An 18,500-nucleotide genomic window follows, 5' to 3' on the forward strand; every position below is an offset into this window, starting at 1 on the left:
AGCTACTTATCTGTTTGCAGACTTCAGTGTAGGAAGTAGGGATTCCATGGTGTAAGGTATTCAGCAAGGAAGGCCTCAAGGTTGTTTCCAGCAATAGCTCTCTGTTGCAGTAGATGTAACAGCACCAAAGTAGTAGTTGTTGCCTGGGGCGGTGTAGCAGCATGGGGAGCGATGCAGTCCAGGGATTAATGGTAGCTATAGTTGGTTGTAGCCTAGCCGGCTACGGCCGACAATAATAAAACAAAGTTCCTTCAAAAATCAATGCCTTTATAGGCAGGTCACAGCTGGAGTGCATCAGCACTGAATTCAAAAGACCCTCTGATTCACGGCGCACTTCGGCGTTCCAAGCTGGAACGCACACGGCGCCGGGCGACGACGTCATTGCGCGAGCGCCGTATGCGTTCCAGCACAGAACGCATTACGGCGCTGAAAGCGCCTGTTGTGACAAGGAACAGCCGGCAGAAGAAGCAGCTGTTACACTTTCCCTGTATGGCTGTCTACCTGTAGAAGTCTCAGTCTGCTAAATGACATTGCAACTTTCTGCATCCTGGCCCTAAACCCTCTCTCCCACTGTTCTGTTCAGGAGAAAATAAATCTCTTTGCATTCAAGAAGTGTCTGGCACCCATGAATCTACCTTACATTACACCCACCATGACTTTCAATCCACACTATACAGAAGGATGTCAGCTGTCCCTGGCTCTGGACGTTCTCATTAGACTAAAAAAGCCCTGGGACTTTGCTAAATAACCTGCTATGTAAATTGGGATATGTAACAAATAGGTGTTATCATAATCAAAATAAGTAATAATAATAATAATTATAGTCGGTTCACACTGGGGCGACACGACTTCCAGCACGACTTTCAGATGCAACTCCAAGACTTCAGCATGAACCACCAGGCGACTTGGGGCGATTTACAACAGGACTTGAAGTTTCCTCCAGGACAGGGAATGTTAGAAGTGGCCAATCAGAGCTTCTAAGCTCTTTTGACATCATTCTTCTTCCTGTTTCATTTCTTCTTCCCTGTTCCCTGTTTTTCTGTGTCCAAAATGCTCCCTGTGCGTTACGTAATGTCAGCTGTCATAGCAGCTGGTTTGGCAGTATTGATCTATTGATCAATAAGGATCTATTGATCCTGCCAGGGATATACTGTTGTTAGGGATCTATTGTTGTTTTCAGGGGAACTAGTGTTCCTGTTAGGGATCTACTGTTGTCAGGGATCTATTGTTGGTGTCACAGGAACTATTGTTCCTGTCAGGCATCTACTGTTGTCAGGGATCTATTGTTGTTGTCGTCAGGGGAACTAGTCTTCCTGTTAGGGATCTACTGTTGTTTTAAGGGGATCTATTGTTGTCAGGGGAACTGGTGTTCCTGTTAGGGATCTACTGTTGTGAGGAATCTATTGTTTTTGTCACATGAACTATTGTTCCTGTCAGTGATCTACTGTTGTTATAAGGCGATCTATTGTTACTGTCAGTGATCTATTGTTGACAGGGGATTTATTGTTCCTGTAAGGGATCTACTGTTGTCAGGGGATCTATTGATCCTGCCAGGGATATACTGTTGTTAGGGATCTATTGTTGTTGTCAGGGGAACTAGTGTTCCTGTCAGGGATCTATTGTTGTTGTCACAGGAACTTTTGTTCCTGTTAGGGATCTACTGTTGTCAGGGATCTATTGTTGTTGTCAGGGGAACTAGTGTTCCTGTTAGGGATCTACTGTTGTCAGGGGATCTATTGTTCCTGTCAGAGATCTACTGTTGTTGTCAGGGGAACTAGTGTTCCTGTTAGGTATCTACTGCTGTTGTAAGTGGATCTATTCTTCATGTCATGGATCTATTGTTCCTGTCAGGGATCTACTCTTATCAGGGATCTATTGTTGTTGTTGTCTGGGGAACTAGTGTTCCTGTTAGGGATCTACTGTTGTTTTAAGGGGATCTATTGTTGTCAGGGGAACTGGTGTTGCTGTTAGGGATCTACTGTTGTGAGGGATCTATTGTTGTCACATTAACTATTGTTCCTGTCAGGGATCTACTGTTGTCATGGATCTATTGTTGTTGTCAGGGATCTATTGTTCCTGTCAGAGATCTACTGTTGTTGTCAGGGAAACTAGTGTTCCTGTTAGGTATCTACTGTTGTAAGTGGATCTATTGTTCATGTCATGGATCTATTGTTCCTGTCATGGATATACTCTTGTCAGGGATATATTGTTGTTGTAAGGGGAACTAGTGTTCCTGTTAGGGATCTACTGTTGTTGTGAGGGGATGTATTGTTCCTGTCAGAGATCTACTGTTTTCAGTGATCTATTTTTGTTGTCAGTGGATCCATTGTTCCAGTCAGGATCTACTGATGTTGGAAGGGGGATCTGTTGTTCCTGTCAGAGATCTACTGTTGTCAGGGGATCTATTGTTCCTGGCAGGAATCTACTGATGTTGGAAGGGGATCTATTGATCCTGGTAGGGATATACTGTTGTCAATGATCTATTTTGTTGTCATGTGAAATAGTGTTCCTGTTAGGGATCTACTGTTGTTGTATGTGGATCTATTGTTCCTGTCAGGGATCTACTTCTGTCAGGGATCTATTGTTCCTGGAAGGGATCTACTATTGCTGGCAGGGGATCTATTGTTGCTGGTGTGTCCTATTGTTGCTGTCTGCAAGGTATCTATTATACTGCTTGTCTTGGTAAAAAGTTCTATACAAAACTGTTAGTACCACAAATGGCCAGAAGGGGTAGTCTTTGGAGGTGAGTAGGGACTGGAAACAAGGCATGGTGCTCAGAGCTGGGTAGGGATGTAGACAAGAGGGAGTTCATGCTCCCATTCTCTGTGAAAACAAGTGGCCTGTATGGAACTACAACCATCATGCCTAGTCAAGGAAAACATATAATAAAGGTTACACTTACATTTGGCAGTGCGGCCGGTCTGGCACAATACATCAAATCCTCAAAGGACAGGCGACAGATATCCAGCCAGGCATTGTCCCTCTTCAGTCGGTCCTTGTAATGTCTGTCTGTCTTGTCATACAGACATGGTCTCTCCTTGATGAACCTTATAAGCGACTCATTATCCACAGCCTCCCTTCTATTGCCTTCCCTGGCTCTGGTAGACATGGTGTATAGAGGTGTCTAAACTGAAAGTAAGTTGCCTCATTATGTACAGGGATCAAACTTGGAGACGACGTGCATTGAAATCAATGGGTACAAGCAGGGACAGACTCACAATTAATGGGCCCCCCGGGCAATAGAAGATTAAGGGGCCCCCGGGCTTACAGATGGCCACCACGCCAGGAGGCAGCTAAAATCTCTGGATTTTCACATCAAAAGCATGTCAGTTATGGACATATCAGGGACAGATGTAAAAAAAAACCCAGATTTTTACATACTATCCCTGGTTTTACTGAGCCTGGCAACCCTGATGGGGCCCCCTAGTGGCATGGGGCCCTCGGGCAGTGCCCGAGTGACTCAATGGTCAGTCCGTCCCTGGGTACAAGTCGCCTAGAAGTCTGATTGAAGTAGCACAGGAACCTTTTCTGAAGTCGGAGCGACTTCAGTAGTGTGTATTAAGACGGCTCCCTATCACTTCCATTGCTTTTCTGTACAGCGCGACTTGGGGAGACTTGAGGCGACCCGAAATCGGATAGCAGATCGCCCCAGTGTAAACCGGCTCTAAGTGTTATCACAATTTGGCTCCAAAAAGTGGAAATACGCTTTAAAGCTCAACTCCAGAATCATTTTTAACTGTTTTTTAGAGCTCCCTAAGAATTACTGAGTAAAACCCTTGCAGCTATTAAATAATTAATGATTTTCTTTGGTAGAAAAAGTGTATTATAATAGGGTGGTATCATCAGTCACTGATTAATGCCAATCCCCAGATGTTGGAGGGAGGATAAAACTAATCTGTGCATGTCACTTCTGACCTGGTATTATGAACTACTTTTCCCATGAGTCCATGGGATTGCAGGGATGAGGTGGGCGTAATTGAGGATTTTTCTTTGGCTGTTCTTAATTTGCAAGGAATCCCCCACCTAGCCAGCCGCAAACCTCTGTTACAGGACCAGCTGAAATACATCAGTACCTTTGTACCTTTGTTCCTTCAATGCTGCCGTGATGATGTCAGCCAAATACAGCGCACTGGCACCTTTGCTTCCATGTGCTGGGTGTTTAGTGTGCTCCTGCCCCTTTAATGAGGGTTGGGCTTTATCTATCCATCAGCAGTCATTTGCTCCTACTGAGGAGACATGAAATGTAATGTTATACTTAGGACTGCAGTATACAGAGCGCCTTGACGGGGCCTGCAGCTTACACATGCATTTGCAAATGCGTGCAACTAAACCTCTGTTTTTAACGCACACTGTTAGACAGGTGAAGTTAGTTGGTTGCTGATTGGTCGGTAAGTTTGAGCCTGGATATTCTGGGGTAGATTCAGATAGAAGATACGACGGCGTATCTCCTGATACGCCGTCGTATCTCTGAGTCCGGCCGGTCGTATATATGCGCCTGATTCATAGAATCAGATACACCTAGATTTGACTAAGATCCGACCGACGTAAGTCTTTTACGCCGTCGGATCTTAACTGCATATTTACGCTGGCCTCTAGGGGCGTGTATGCTGATTTACGCCTAGAATATGTAAATCAGCTAGATACGCGAATTCACGAACGTACGCCCGGCCGACGCAGTACATTTACGCCGTTTACGTTAGCCTTTTCCCGGCGTATAGTTACCCCTGCTATATGAGGCGTATCCTATGTTAAGTATGGCCGTCGTTCCCACGTCGAATTTTGAAAATATTAAGTCGTCCGTGAATGGGGCTTGACGTCATTTACGTTCACGTCGAATCCAATGATGTCCTTGCGACGTACTTTGGAGCAATGCACACTGGGAAATTCCACGGACGGCGCATGCGCCGTTCGGGAAAAACGTCAATCACATCAGGTCAAGCCTGATTAACATAACACACGCCCACCTCTTCAGAATTTGAATTAGGCCGGATTACGCCGGGCTATTTACGCTACGCCGCCGCAACTTTCTTTTAAGAATACGGCACTTGCCTGTAAAAGTTGCGGGGGCATAACGTAAATAGGATACGTTACGCCCGCACAAAGAAGCGCCATTCTACCTGAATCTACCCCTCTATGTTTTTGTCAGCCAAATACTTACCCTGATGATCAGAGAGGAGCCACCAGTGTCTGGTCCCTGGGACTGGAAACTGTATACATTGAGACTGTGAGCAATGACTTTCAAGAATGATGTGGCAAGAAGGATGCTTCTGTAATGTATATGAAGCATGTACACATGTACCTAACAGATTAGAGCTAGGTAGATTTTGCTAGACTTGGGCTTTATGAATCAGAGCAGTGACCCATTGCTCCCCTACGGCTCCCTGTTTTGCTCAGACAGCTCTTCACAAACATACAATCATAGAGAGAGAGAGAGAGAGAGAGAGAGAGAGAGAGAGTCTGAAGGCAAACAGCTTCTGATGTGCTCCTTCTTTAGGAAATCCATGATAATTTGTGCTTTAGAAGTATTAATGTATACAAGTTTAAAATGTAAAAGGGTTAAACAAAAAGAACAGGATAGAATTGACCAGCAACCATTCACTCAGTGATGCTGAACAGGTGGCAAGCTATTAGGTGAACAGTCCTGTGTGGATAAAGTACATTTAAAGTGTTTTTTTTTTTTTCTAAAATAATAAAGATGTTGGGCCAGATTCACAAAGAGATACGACGGTGTATCTACAGATACACCATCGTATCTCTGACGTAAACTGGTCCTATCTATGCGTCTGATTCATAGAATCAGATACGCATAGATAGGGCTAAGATCTGACAGTGTTACACTGTGTTACACTGTCGGATCTATTTTTAAATTTAAAAATGGCGCCGGGGGCGTTCCCGCTGATTTACAAGAAATAATATGTAAATTAGCGAGATACGCAAATTCACGAACGTACGCGGACCCGACACAGCAGTCTTCTTACGACGTTTCCGTAGCGGCGTACCCGTCGTATACTTACCCTTTCTTTTATCAGGCGCAGCCAATGTTAAGTATAGCCGGCGTTCCCGCGTCGAATTTGAATTTTTTAACGTCGTTTGTGTAAGTCGTTCTCGAATACGGACGGACGTCGTTTACGTAAGCGTCGCAACCACTGACGTCCTAGCGACATCAGTGGGAGCAATGCACGCCGGGAAATTTCGCGGACGGCGCCTGCGCATTTAAATCGGCGCGGGAACGTGCCTGATTTAAATATGACACTCCCCTAGCCGCGGAATTTGAATTCCGCTGGGGGATTTAGGATCCGCCGTCGCAAGTTTGGAGGTAAGTGGTTTGTGAATTAGCCACTTGCCTCCTAAACTTGCGGGAGCGCATCTTAATTCACGTAGATCAAGCGGATCTATAGATCCGCTGAGCTACGTGAATCTGGCCCGTTATTCTCACCTTCTTCACAGAGTACCCACCCCAACCTCCATTTCTGACTCCGCCACTAGCGCTCTTTGCTCCTTCTTTACAAGTACCCCCATAGTAAGCCGCTTGCTATGGGGGCACTCGTGCGGGCACGATTCCGAGCGTCCGCGTCTATTGACACATACAGCATGGCTTGGCCCCACCCCCTTCTCACCGGATTTGATTGACAGCAGCGGGAGCCAATGGCTCTTGCTGTTGCCTCTGAGTCCTGTGGAGAGAGAGAATTGCTGCTGCTCTTGGGCACAGGGCCGGATCGAGCTCGGGCTTAGGTAAGTATTTAGGGGGAGCTGACCGTGGAAGGTTTTTAACCTTAAAGCGAGGTTCCAACCACATTGTGCAATTTCTAAAAGTTTCTTCTTTCATCATGGAATACAGTTTTACAACTATGTTCTTACTATGTACAAATCCGCCGCCGATCTGCAGAGTTATTGTGTAAAGAGACTTATAAAATTCCTTTGCCGCAGTTCTCATTTTGCTTGTGGGCATGTGAAGCCCACAAGCACTTACTTCCTGGACAGCGATGACAAGCAGTGACCATCGGCGTCAGAAGTGCCCGCTGTGAACAACAACAATGCAGAACAGTGTATGAAGCCGGAAGATCAAGAATCCTGAATGAGAGCAGAAGAAAACATTGCCGTTTGTTAAAAAATGAATGTCAGCCTGCATCTACATCTACATTCCTGTTTCTAAATCCCGCGATGACAGCGCTAAGGGATGCGCACTGCATCATGGGAAATGATGAAACGCATTTTCCAGGAGCAGTAGCGCGCTGAGGAGCCGAGGGAGATGACGACACAAACCAAGGTGATTCAGAAGGCAGATTTTGTGGGACCACATAGCAACAGGTATTTCCAGGTGAGTAAAAAAATTTTTTTTTTTCAAATGTTTTTTTTTAGGTATTATATGCACATTGATGAAATATATATTTTTTTTATGGAAATTCCGCTTTAATTCAGAGTATGCATTAGGGTAAAAAAAAAAACTTTAGCTTTTACAACCACTAAATGTGTGCTTTGCCTATGCAGGAAAAAGCAACAGGTTACATTTAATGCCCCCATACCTTTTTATGGCTTACAAACCATCCCATTCCTTGGGAAAAAAGTATATATCCAGCACTTCTGGGTATGGTGGAGCATGTGACTCACACCAGTGTTGGTGAAAAATGCTGGTTATTGGCCCAGCACTATTACATGGGGGTGGGGACCAGGGATGGACTGGCCATAGGGACTACAGGGAGTTTCCCGGTGGGCCGATGGCTCAGTGGGCCATTTTTTAAAACAGAGATGCTGCTTGGAGGACTTTTTTTAATGCCCTGGCAGCGCCCCAGTGTGAAAGCACTCATGCTTTCACACTGGGACTGCAGCGGAAGCATTTTTCAGTCGCTTTACAGGCGCCCAAAAGCGCCTAAAAAACGCCTCAGTGTAAAAAGTGGTCCTACACTCACCCCCTCTCTTTTACACTCGCTCTCTTTTTTTTACACTCACCCCCTCTCAGCCCCTTCCCCTCAACCCTCTCTCTCTCTCTCTCTCTCATTCCCCTCTCTCTCACCCTCTCATGATATACAACAATGGATGTAGGGGCCTTTTGTTGGGCGTGATTTTTCGGGGTGGGGGGGGGGGGTAGGGGCAGCATTTTATTAAATTAAAGTGGGCCGGTCTGGATGAAGTCCAGGGCCAAATTTTTGTCCCAGTCCAGCCCTGGTGGGGACCTTAGACCTTTGTAAGCTTACACTGCCGTGACTTGGAGCTTACACATGGAAATCTTCCTTCGCACCTGGCAGTTGAATGACTACAATGAAGCCTTGGTTTTATGGGTTCTTCGCTATCCTGTGTATACAATTTCATGTATGTATTTTTTGAGTATACCCCTGTAGCACTACCCCCGGAGGAGCTGCTGGTTGTTTTGGGTGGCACATTTACCTTGTGGCTCTTCCAAATTCCTAGGGGTGCATGGTGCATATAGTAGAAGTAAGGGAATGTCCGCAACAGGTGCTCTTTATTACCCACCCGGGTAAAAACAATAAAACGGTGGTGAGGAAAGTAAAGTTGAAGGAAGAAAGGAGAATAGCAGATTCAGGCGTAGTAATAGGGAAACAGTCCTGCTCCCACGTGTAACACTTATCTGCGCCACTCCTGCTTGAGTGGGTTTAGTGTACCCGGACAGGCCTCTCTCACTGACCTGGCAGCCGGAGTATCACTCGAACAATTGTAGGATAAAGTCTCTGCCACAGACCCTCCTAAATGAACGTTAGGGAGACACCTCTGCCACAGACCCTCCTAAATGAACGTTAGGGAGACACCTCTGCCACAGACCCTCTCTGATTTGTAGTTACGGAGGCAATCCTCCTTAAGTGAATTACGCCTGGATCTCCTTCCTAATGTCGCTCAGGTACCGACTGACAGGCGATCAATCCCCCAGCGTCCGACCACCTCGATCCCCGGTGGTTTGTCGAGATCCTTTTGGACCGCCAGCCTCTCAATGGCGCTGCTCAGACGGACTACCCATCGTACAGCAACACAGCTTGGGATCCTCAAAGGTGGGAACCCAGTCGCTCACTGGGTCCCCGTCGCTGCTCAGATGCTCTGGGCCAACGTGGTCCCGGAACCTGAAAAATCCATGTAGCAGGCACGCCCCGGCCAGGTAGGCTATAACGCCGGGGCGCCGTGATGTGGCCACCCTAAAGGTGGATGGCACACTGGACGAAGGAGAACCCAGACCAATGGCGTCTGCCCCATAAATGGAAAAAGAAAATATGGACAGCCGCACTCCAAAAAACCTTGATGTTGTCTTTATTTAAAAAAGGACAAATGCACTACAAGTCACAGCACACTACACGGAAGTAAAACATCTGACGCGTTTCGCACTATAAATTAGTGCTTAATCATAGCGTCTGCCCCACAAATAACCTCCCCCAGCATGCACAGCAAAGCCATATCCTCCTGATTGGCTGCTGGGGAAGAGCACCCAAACCTTGACTCCACTGCCATCTACTGCACAGGGGTGGGAAGAACACCCCAGCACTACAGAATGAGCCCACAGCACAGCCAAGCCGAGACAGAGACCCAGCCTTGCATACAACAATTTGGATCAGAGTTTAACTACACTCCGATCTCCCTCTAAATTTAAAATCGGGTGATCGAATTCTAAATGGCTGGAGGAGGATCAGTGTTCTAATTGCAAATACTCATTTGCTATTATGACACACCTGGATGACATGACAGAGATAGACTTAAAGCGGAGGTCCACACAAAAAGTGAACCTCCGCTTTTCGGGAACCCTCCCCCCCTCCGGTGTCACATTTTGCACCTTTCATGGGGGGAGGGGGTGCAGATACCTGTATAATACAGGTATTTGCACCCACTTCCGGGAATAGGCTCCCGCAGGACAGGAAAGTGTCCATTTATTAAGGCCAGGTCCACACAGCTGCATGCGGTTCACAGCAGGGGTCCGGTGCGTAATGGTTCACCAGTTCAGGTCCGATTTCAGCCCGAATTTTGGACTGAAATCTAACCTGAAACGCACACCAAAAAAGAATGCGTTTTTCCAGGACACCGCACCAAACCCACTGCGGAGATATGTGAACCGGCTCCATAGAGAGCCAGTCACATTCTCCTGCTATGCGAATTGAATGCGGAGAAAGGTGTGAACCCGGCCTAAAAGTCAGCAGCTGCAGAAAGTGGACCTTCACTTTAACCCTATTGATCGCCCCCTAGTGTTAACCCCTTCCCTGCTAGTGTTATTTTTACATTGATCAGAGCATTTTTAAAGCACTGATTAAAGTAATAATGTCACTGGTCCCCAAAAGGTGTCATTTGGGGACAGATTTGTCTGCCGCAATCCTGCCAAAATTCGCAGATCGCCGCCATTACCAGTAAAAACAATAAAAAATAAATACAAGTCCCTAAATCTTTCCCACAGATTGTAGACACGATAAAATTTGCGCAAACCAATATACGAATATTGTGATTTTTTTTGTTTTACCAAAAATATGTAGAAGAATACATATCGACCTAAACTGATGAATAAATTAGTTTTTTATATATTTTTTTGGATATGTATTATAGCAGAAAGTAAAAAAAAAAAAATTTTTTCAAAATTGTCGCTCTTTTATTGTTAATAGTGCAAAAAATACAACACGTAGAGGTGATCAAATGCCACCAAAAGAAAGATCTATTTGTGGGGGGAGGCGTTAATTTTGTTTGGGTACAGCGTCGCACGATCACGCAATTGTCAGTTAAAGTAACGCAGTGCCTGGGGGTAAAACCTTCCGTGGCTGAAGTGCTTAAACCTTTGGGCTGGACACACCTATGGTTATGGCTGATGGGTATATGTAGTAATTTCATGGAGGTTTGTACTTCAGACCAAAGAGAAGGACAATTAGGAGAGAGGAAGGGAGAGTTGGGAGCTCTGGAAGAGGAGTGTCCTGTGTCTTCGGGGATCTATGCAGTGTCTATGGGTGGTAGGTGGTCTTGTATGCAGTGTCTTCGGGGATCTATGCAGTGTCTATGGGTGGTAGGTGGTCTTGTATGCAGTGTCTATGGGTGGTATTGTATGCAGTGTCTATGGGTGGTAGGTGGTCTTGTATGCAGTGTCTATGGGTGGTATTGTATGCAGTGTCTATGGGTGGTAGGTGGTCTTGTATGCAGTGTCTATGGGTGGTATTGTATGCAGTGTCTATGGGTGGTAGGTGGTCTTCTTTTATGCAGTGTCTATGGGTGATAGGTGGTATTGTATGCAGTGTCTATGGGTGGTAGGTGGTATTGTATGCAGTGTCTATGGGTGGTAGGTGGTATTGTATGCAGTGTCTATGGGTGGTAGGTGGTATTGTATGCAGTGTCTATGGGTGGTAGGTGGTATTGTATGCAGTGTCTATGGGTGGTAGGTGGTATTGTATGCAGTGTCTATGGGTGGTAGGTGGCAGTGGCGGTGCATCCATAGAGGGCGCAGGAGCACCTCCCCCTTTCGCTCCTGCACCGCCACTGAAAAACAATACATCGATTCATGCATTGTATGAATCAATGTATTTTCGCCGCTAGGACCGAAACAACTAATCGATTATGAAAATAATCGATTACAATTTTCATAATCGATTAATCGGCCAGTAACATAATGGGGTTAAAAAAAACAAAATTAGCCCTTTATAGTACAAAAAAGCAAATCACTACTGTAAATATTACTTTCACTGTCCCACAGTAAAAAAATGAACCCCTTACAGTAGCGATTATTTGCTCTTTTTGTATTTATTTTTGTTTTTTTAACCCCGTTATGTTACTAAACATCTCAGACCGGGGTCACACATCTGTGTTTTGGTGCTTTTTGCAGAAACACACTGCAGTTCATTTACATGTTTTCCTATAGGACACGTTCACATACATGATTTTTTTTCCAGCTGCTGCGTATTTGGAAAGGGCAAGTTTTTTTTAACGCAAAGCGTGCTTTTTTTGGTTCAATATACTTCAATGGAGAAGCTGCAGAAAAGCATGTAATGTGTTTTTGCGGCAATTTGTGTTTTGTAATGCCCAACAACAAATTGGCCCAAAAAAATGTAAAAATGCAATTTTTTTTTTTAAGGCTATTATCTGATTAATCGAAACAATAATCGGCCAACTAATCGATTATGAAAATAATCGTTAGTTGCAGCCCTAGTGGCCGCTGCCCACTATTCAGATGGCCGGCCCCCTGGCGAGCGCCGCCATCTAAATAACGGCAGCTGGTTGGTTGTGGAAGTGTCTATCAGAGCCACCGGCACAGTGGCGACAATGGCATGGCACAGTGGCGACAATTGATGGGCACAGTGGCGACAATTGATGGGCACAGTGGCGACAATGGCATGGCACAGTGGCTGCGTTTGGCATGGCACAGTGGCTCAATTGATGGGCACAGTGGCTGCGTTTGGCATGGCACAGTGGCTGCATTTAGCATGGCACAGTGGCGACAATTGATGGGCACAGTGGCGACAATGGCATGGCACAGTGGCTGTGTTTGGCATGGCACAGTGGCTGCATTTGGCATGGCACAGTGGCGACAATTGATGGGCACAGTGGCGACAATGGCATGGCACAGTGGCTGTGTTTGGCATGGCACAGTGGCTGTGTTTGGCATGGCACAGTGGCGACAATTGATGGGCACAGTGGCGACAATGGCATAGCACAGTGGCTGCGTTTGGCATGGCACAGTGGCGACCATTGATGGCACAGTGGCTGCGTTTGGCATGGCACAGTGGCGACAATTGATGGGCACAGTGGCGACAATGGCATGGCACAGTGGCGACAATTGATGGCATAGCACAGTGGCGACAGATAATGGCACAGTGGCTGCGTTTGATGGGCAATCATCGTTTGTTTGTTTGCGCGCCCCCCCCCCCCCAAAAAAAAAATTGAGCACCAGCCGCCACTGTAATCTTGTGTGCAGCGTCTATGGGTGGTACCATAGAGAGTGTCTGAGTCAAGGCCGATAGGTCACACACCTCCCGGCGCTCCTCTCGCTGCTCTCTCCTGTGTCCTAAAAATCAAACTGCAAGTCTTGTGTGTGCGGACCAATGAGCGGCGAGCAGAGGTGAGTGCCGGCCAATGAGCGGCGATGTGGAGGTGGAGCGGATGACGTCAGTGCCGGGTGCTGTGTGCTGAGTGTTACAGTGTGTGGTCGGGGATCAGGCTGGATGGAGGCGGCGGGCAGTACACAGGGATTACCCCGAGCTTTCCTGCACAGCCTGCGGACTCTCTTCGATATCCTGGACGATGAGCGTCGGGGCTACGTGCACATCCATGAGATCGAAACCCGCTGGAGGGGGGCGGATACCCGGGAACTTCCCCCCGGGGTGCTGCAGTGCCTGAGGAAGGTGGCGCCCCCCAATGGTTACCTGACCTTCGATCGCTTTGTGTTGGGGCTCCGGACTTCAATGTTCAACTCCCAGAACAGAGAGAACTGCCAGATGGGGGCTCCTCGGCTTCTGGCCAAAGCTCCCAGCAAAGTGGGGTACCCCTGTAAACCTCAGCCTCTGGGGGTGCGCTTCATCAATGGCACCAACCCCCGGCGCAGCACCGACAGGGTCCACATCGACCGCGTCCCCTCCGAACGCATCCCCACCGACCGCGTCCACATCGACCGCGTCCCCTCCGAGCGCATCCCCACCGGGGTCGGTGGACCAGTCTGCCGAGGAGACGTGGAGAGATCCAGACCAGGTAACCCGGGGGTGTCAGCTTGGAGGGGTCCCCACTTATGTCATTATCTGGTCATAGGTATGAGGGGGGGGGGTGTCAGCTTGGAGGGGTCCCCACTTATGTCATTATGTGGTCATAGGTATGGGGGGGATTGCTTAGTATAACATTTTGGGGTGCTAATTATTTGAGTTGGAAGGGTAGATATATCTTGACCTTTTGGGGGTGTCATGACCCCCTCAACAAGTGGGAACAGCCGTGACACCTGAAATTGGCCAACAAAGATGGTGGCATCTGTGTGTGTTGGAGGCCGATGAAGATTTTGGGGCAGAAAGTGGGAAGTGATGATATGAAAGTGTCAAAGTAGATAACCTGGGCAAACCCAACGTTTGGGGAGTCCGATATGTCCACAGTACCAACTATGGGGTGTAGCTTCACAATGGAGATCCAGGCTAGGCATCTTGGGGGCCAACCTGGGTTCTCCACTTATGTCATTATTGGGTAGTGGATGGTGACGACTTGAAAGTATCTGTAACATTTTTGGTTGGCACTGCAGATAATGTAAAAACCCAACGTTTGTGGGGGGTCTGCTACAGTCTCGGTACCAAAGATCAGGTGTTGCGCCAACAAGTTCACAATTGGGACCCAAAGTACACCCATGCCAATGACACGTCAACAAGATCCGTAGATTATACTGCCTGCAGTCTGGATCTAAGGCTAATGGTAGATTAGTTAGAGGAAGATGTTCTGGTGGCATTTGTGGGTAGCAGAGGCTGATGAATATTTTGGGGCAGAAGCTGAAAAAGCCATCAAACTCCTAGAAGCAATGTCTTCAAAGTGGCTGCAAAATGTTTGGGTGACAAAGTACTGGGAAAACCCAACCTTTGGGGGGGGTCCAATAAATTAATGGCACCACCCATCAGGTGTAGCACAAATAAAGTTCACAACTCCAATCCGGGTAACTTGGGGGTCCAGCCTGGGTTATGTCATTAGCAGGTAGTGGTCAGTGATGGGGTGGTTGAAAAGTCCTCAGTCTGATGGAATGGATTATTAGGTTTACCATCTTACCGGGAGCAGCATTTCAAATCCCGATTGTTGGATCTGTGTTACATCAAAGTCAATGACCCATCAAGATCCTGGTATGGTACTGCCTACAGTCTGGATCTACAGAGAACAGTGGATTTGCTAAGGGAAGCATGCTTCTGGTGGCATTTGTGGTGAATGGCACCAAGAGGCAGATTAAAGCGGGAGTTCACCCGAAAAACAATTTTTAACATTAGATTGAGGCTCATTTTGTCTAGGGTAATCCGGTAGTTTTTGTTTTTTTAAATCAATGCAGTACTTACTGTTTTAGAGAGAGATCTTCTCCGCCGCTTCCGGGTATGGTCTTCGGGACAGGGCGTTCCTATTTGATTGACAGGCTTCCGACGGTCGCATACATCGCGTCACGAGTAGCCGAAACAAGCCGAACGTCGGTGCGGCTCTATACGGCGCCTGCGCACCGACGTTCGGCTACTTTCGGAAAATCGTGACGCGATGTATGCGACCGTCGGAAGCCTGTCAATCAAATAGGAATGCCCAGTCCCGAAGACCATACCCGGAAGCGGCGGAGAACATTGCTCTCTAAAACGGTAAGTACTGCTTCGATTTTAAAAAAACTACCCGATTCCCCTTGACAAAATGAGCCTCAATCTAATGTTAAAAATTAAGTTTTTGGGTGAACCTCCACTTTAATATTTTAGGGCAGAAGGTGAGTCCTGAAGTGACTGCAAAATTTTTGGTTAAGAGTAGAAAAGGCACGTAAACCCAACCTTTGTGGGGTCCACTACATTAACAGTACCCATGGCTGAGTGTAAAGTGTAAAATGCCCAACTTGGATCCGGACTAGGCAACTTGAGGGGCAGGCTGGGTTCCCCACTTATGTCTTTTCAGGTAGGAGATGGTAAAATGTTGTGATGGCGTTAATCGGCTAGAGCTGTTTATTGTAATAACATTTTACTGGATGTAATTCACACTGGGGTGACTCATCCGCCTGACAAGTCGCGTCCCATTCTATTCAATAGAACCGTTCTAATAGGAGCGACGCAAGTCGCTCCGACTTAGAAAAAGGTTCTTGTACGACTTTGGGGGCGACTTGCATTGACTTCTATTACAGTAGATCTCAAATGCAAATCCTGACCTTTTGGGGTGCACTACATCCAGGTCAATGGCCCATCAACCAGATCCTGAGATGGTGCTGCCTGCATCCAGAGGGAACAGCAAAGGGACTCCGATCAACCAACTGCTAGCAATAATCCCTGTCTTCTGGTGGGGTCTGCTTCCCCCAACCAAGAGAAGACAATTTCTGATTCCCCTGTCAGCCCTGTCTGTGTTGATGGGGGAATCGTGCATTTTTTAAATTTATTTTTTCTTGCAACCCACAGTTGCCTTAAAGCGGAGGTCCCACTTAAAAAAAAAAAAAATTAAAAGCCAGCAGCTACAAATACTGCAGCTGCCGACTTTTAATATATTGACACTTCCCCGTGGTGCCCGTGATCGCTCAGCTCTCGGCTGCCCTGTCGCCATCCTTGGTGAGGGAATCAGGAAATGAAGCGTTGCAGCTACACTTCCTGGTTCTCTATGGCGCATGCGCGAGTAGCGCTGTGTGTCTTCGCTGTTCCCCGCTGTGTTCTGGGAGCGATGTGTCTCCCAGAATTCAGCGGGGGCACAAAGTAGGTGCCGGAAGTGTCGTAGATCACTGAGGTGATCTATGCCAGGAAGTGAGGGCAAATACCTGTATTACAGGGTCTGACAAATTTGCTTGGAATCTAGGAGCCAGCTAAAAAAGTTAGGAGCCAGAAAACGCACCCCGTCCCGATGAGCTCGCACGCAGAAGCGAACACATACGTGAGCAGCGCCCGCATATGTAAACGGTGTTCAAACCACACACTTGAGGTATCGCCGCGATTGGCAGAGCGAGAGCAATAATTCTAGCCCTAGACCTCCTCTGTAACTCAAAACATGCAACCTGTAGATTTTTTTTAAACGTCGCCTATGAAGATTTTAAAGGGTAAAAGTTTGTCGGCATTCCACGAGCAGATGCAATTTTGAAGCGTGACATGTTGGGTATGAATTTACTCGGCGTAACATTATCTTTCATAATATTAAAAGAAATGGGGATAACTTTACTGTTGTCTTATTTTTTAATTAAAAGTGTAATTTTTTTTCCAAAAAAGTGCGCTTGTAAGACCGCTGCGCAAATACGGCGTGACAGAAAGTATTCCAACGATCACCATTTTATTCTCTAGGGTGTTAGGATAAAAAATATATATAATGTTTGGGGGTTCTAATTGGATGGAAGAAGATGGCAGTGAAAATAGTGAAAAATAACATTAGAATTGCTGTTTAACTTGTAATACCAACGGCCACCACCAAATGGCGCTAGCTCACACAAGGAAGAGCTGGAGACTTCACAAGGCCACGGCCTCAAATACCGAACATCACTGGCCCCCCGCGATCAAGCGGCAGGGGGAGGTGGGGGCCTAGTCTGCCGCGATCCTGGGGAGAGGCGCTCCGCGGACTAGTCCGAAGCCGCGGCCTCACCTAAAACATAGGATGTTTGAGGCCGCGGCTTCGGCCTAGTCCGCGGAGCGCCGGTCCTATGGAACAACATTTTTTATTTTTTGCCCACCTTCCAAGCTAAGTCGCCAGGACGCTATTTCTAGTCGCCATGGCCACTGGGATTTGTCGAACCCTGCTGTATTAGACAGGTATCTGCCCCCCCGAAAGGTGCCAAATGTGACACCGGGAGGGTTCCAAAAAGTGTAAGTTCCATTTTTAGGTGGAACTCCACTTTAAGCCCCAATCCGAAAATCATACGATAATGGGATCGTTGGTAAAGAGTTTTCGAGAGCCGATCAGGACAGTTCATCCAATATTATTCTATCGGACATGCACGGAATTTTTTTTTTCCGTACGATGCCAGATCGTACGATTTCCGTTAAATCAGTACAGCTGTCGTTCGAAAATGCAGTACAACACTTTCGAATTTTTATTCCATCGTACGAGAATTTTCGTGACTTTAGTACTCATCGGATACGATGTGAGATTAGCATAGAAAAAAAAAAAACGATTCGTCCAATAATCGGATCATGTGTACTGAGGGGGGATTTACTAAAATGGGAGGAGTGCAAAATCTGGTGCCGCTCTGCTTAGTAACCAATCAGCATCCAGGTTTTATTGCCAAACAAGCTGAAGTTGGAAGCTGTTTGGCCGCCATGCACAGCTGCGCTAGATTCTGAGTGCTCCAGTTTTAGTAAATCCCCTCCTAAGTGTCTATGGTCGCCCCAATTCACCAATCTAACCAAGATCTGTGTTCTCATGTCACAATCCTCTTCTAGGCCTCATCTTATCTCCTTTGTGCTCTTCATTCTTCACCTCTCACATACTTCTCATTTGGCAGCAAATGTTTCCATCCTACAAGCTATTGTGTTTGTTTGTTTTGTTTGTTTTTTAGAACAATGGCTATGTGTCCTTGTTGTAGATAGACTTTAATTATTAGGAAATGTGGTTGTTGTCGCCTATGTGGACACGCAGTGTAAACTCTTCCTCATTGCTGAGGTTTCTATGTAGTATAGCAAGGATTAAAATGTCACTTGCAACAAGAAATCTCTTGGAACAGCCCAGGCAAAAACTAAACACTGATCCCAATGAGGAATTTATGGCGGATTATTGTGGCAGCGCTCGGCCGGTGCGGTTCTGCAAGTCATATGCACAGACACGTGACCTCTGTATACAGTATCACAAAAGTGAGTACACCCCTCACATTTTTTGAAAATATTTTATTATCTTTTCATGTGGCAACACTGAAGAAATTACACTTTGTAAAGTAGTGAGTGTAC

General features: G+C 46.7%; 1 protein-coding gene across 1 annotated transcript in view; it reads left to right on the plus strand.

Moving 5' to 3' along the window:
• Positions 1-13,054: 13,054 nt before the first annotated feature.
• Positions 13,055-18,500, plus strand: part of SAPCD2 (suppressor APC domain containing 2) — a 35,133-nt gene continuing 29,687 nt past the window's right edge. The window contains exon 1 of the mRNA XM_040324461.1: positions 13,055-13,644. Coding sequence (XP_040180395.1) covers positions 13,122-13,644 — 523 coding nt within the window. The 5' untranslated portion in view covers positions 13,055-13,121. The remainder of the gene's footprint in view (positions 13,645-18,500) is intronic.

The sequence above is a fragment of the Rana temporaria genome, chromosome 9 (assembly GCF_905171775.1).
Source record: "Rana temporaria chromosome 9, aRanTem1.1, whole genome shotgun sequence".
Classification (NCBI taxonomy): domain Eukaryota; kingdom Metazoa; phylum Chordata; class Amphibia; order Anura; family Ranidae; genus Rana; species Rana temporaria.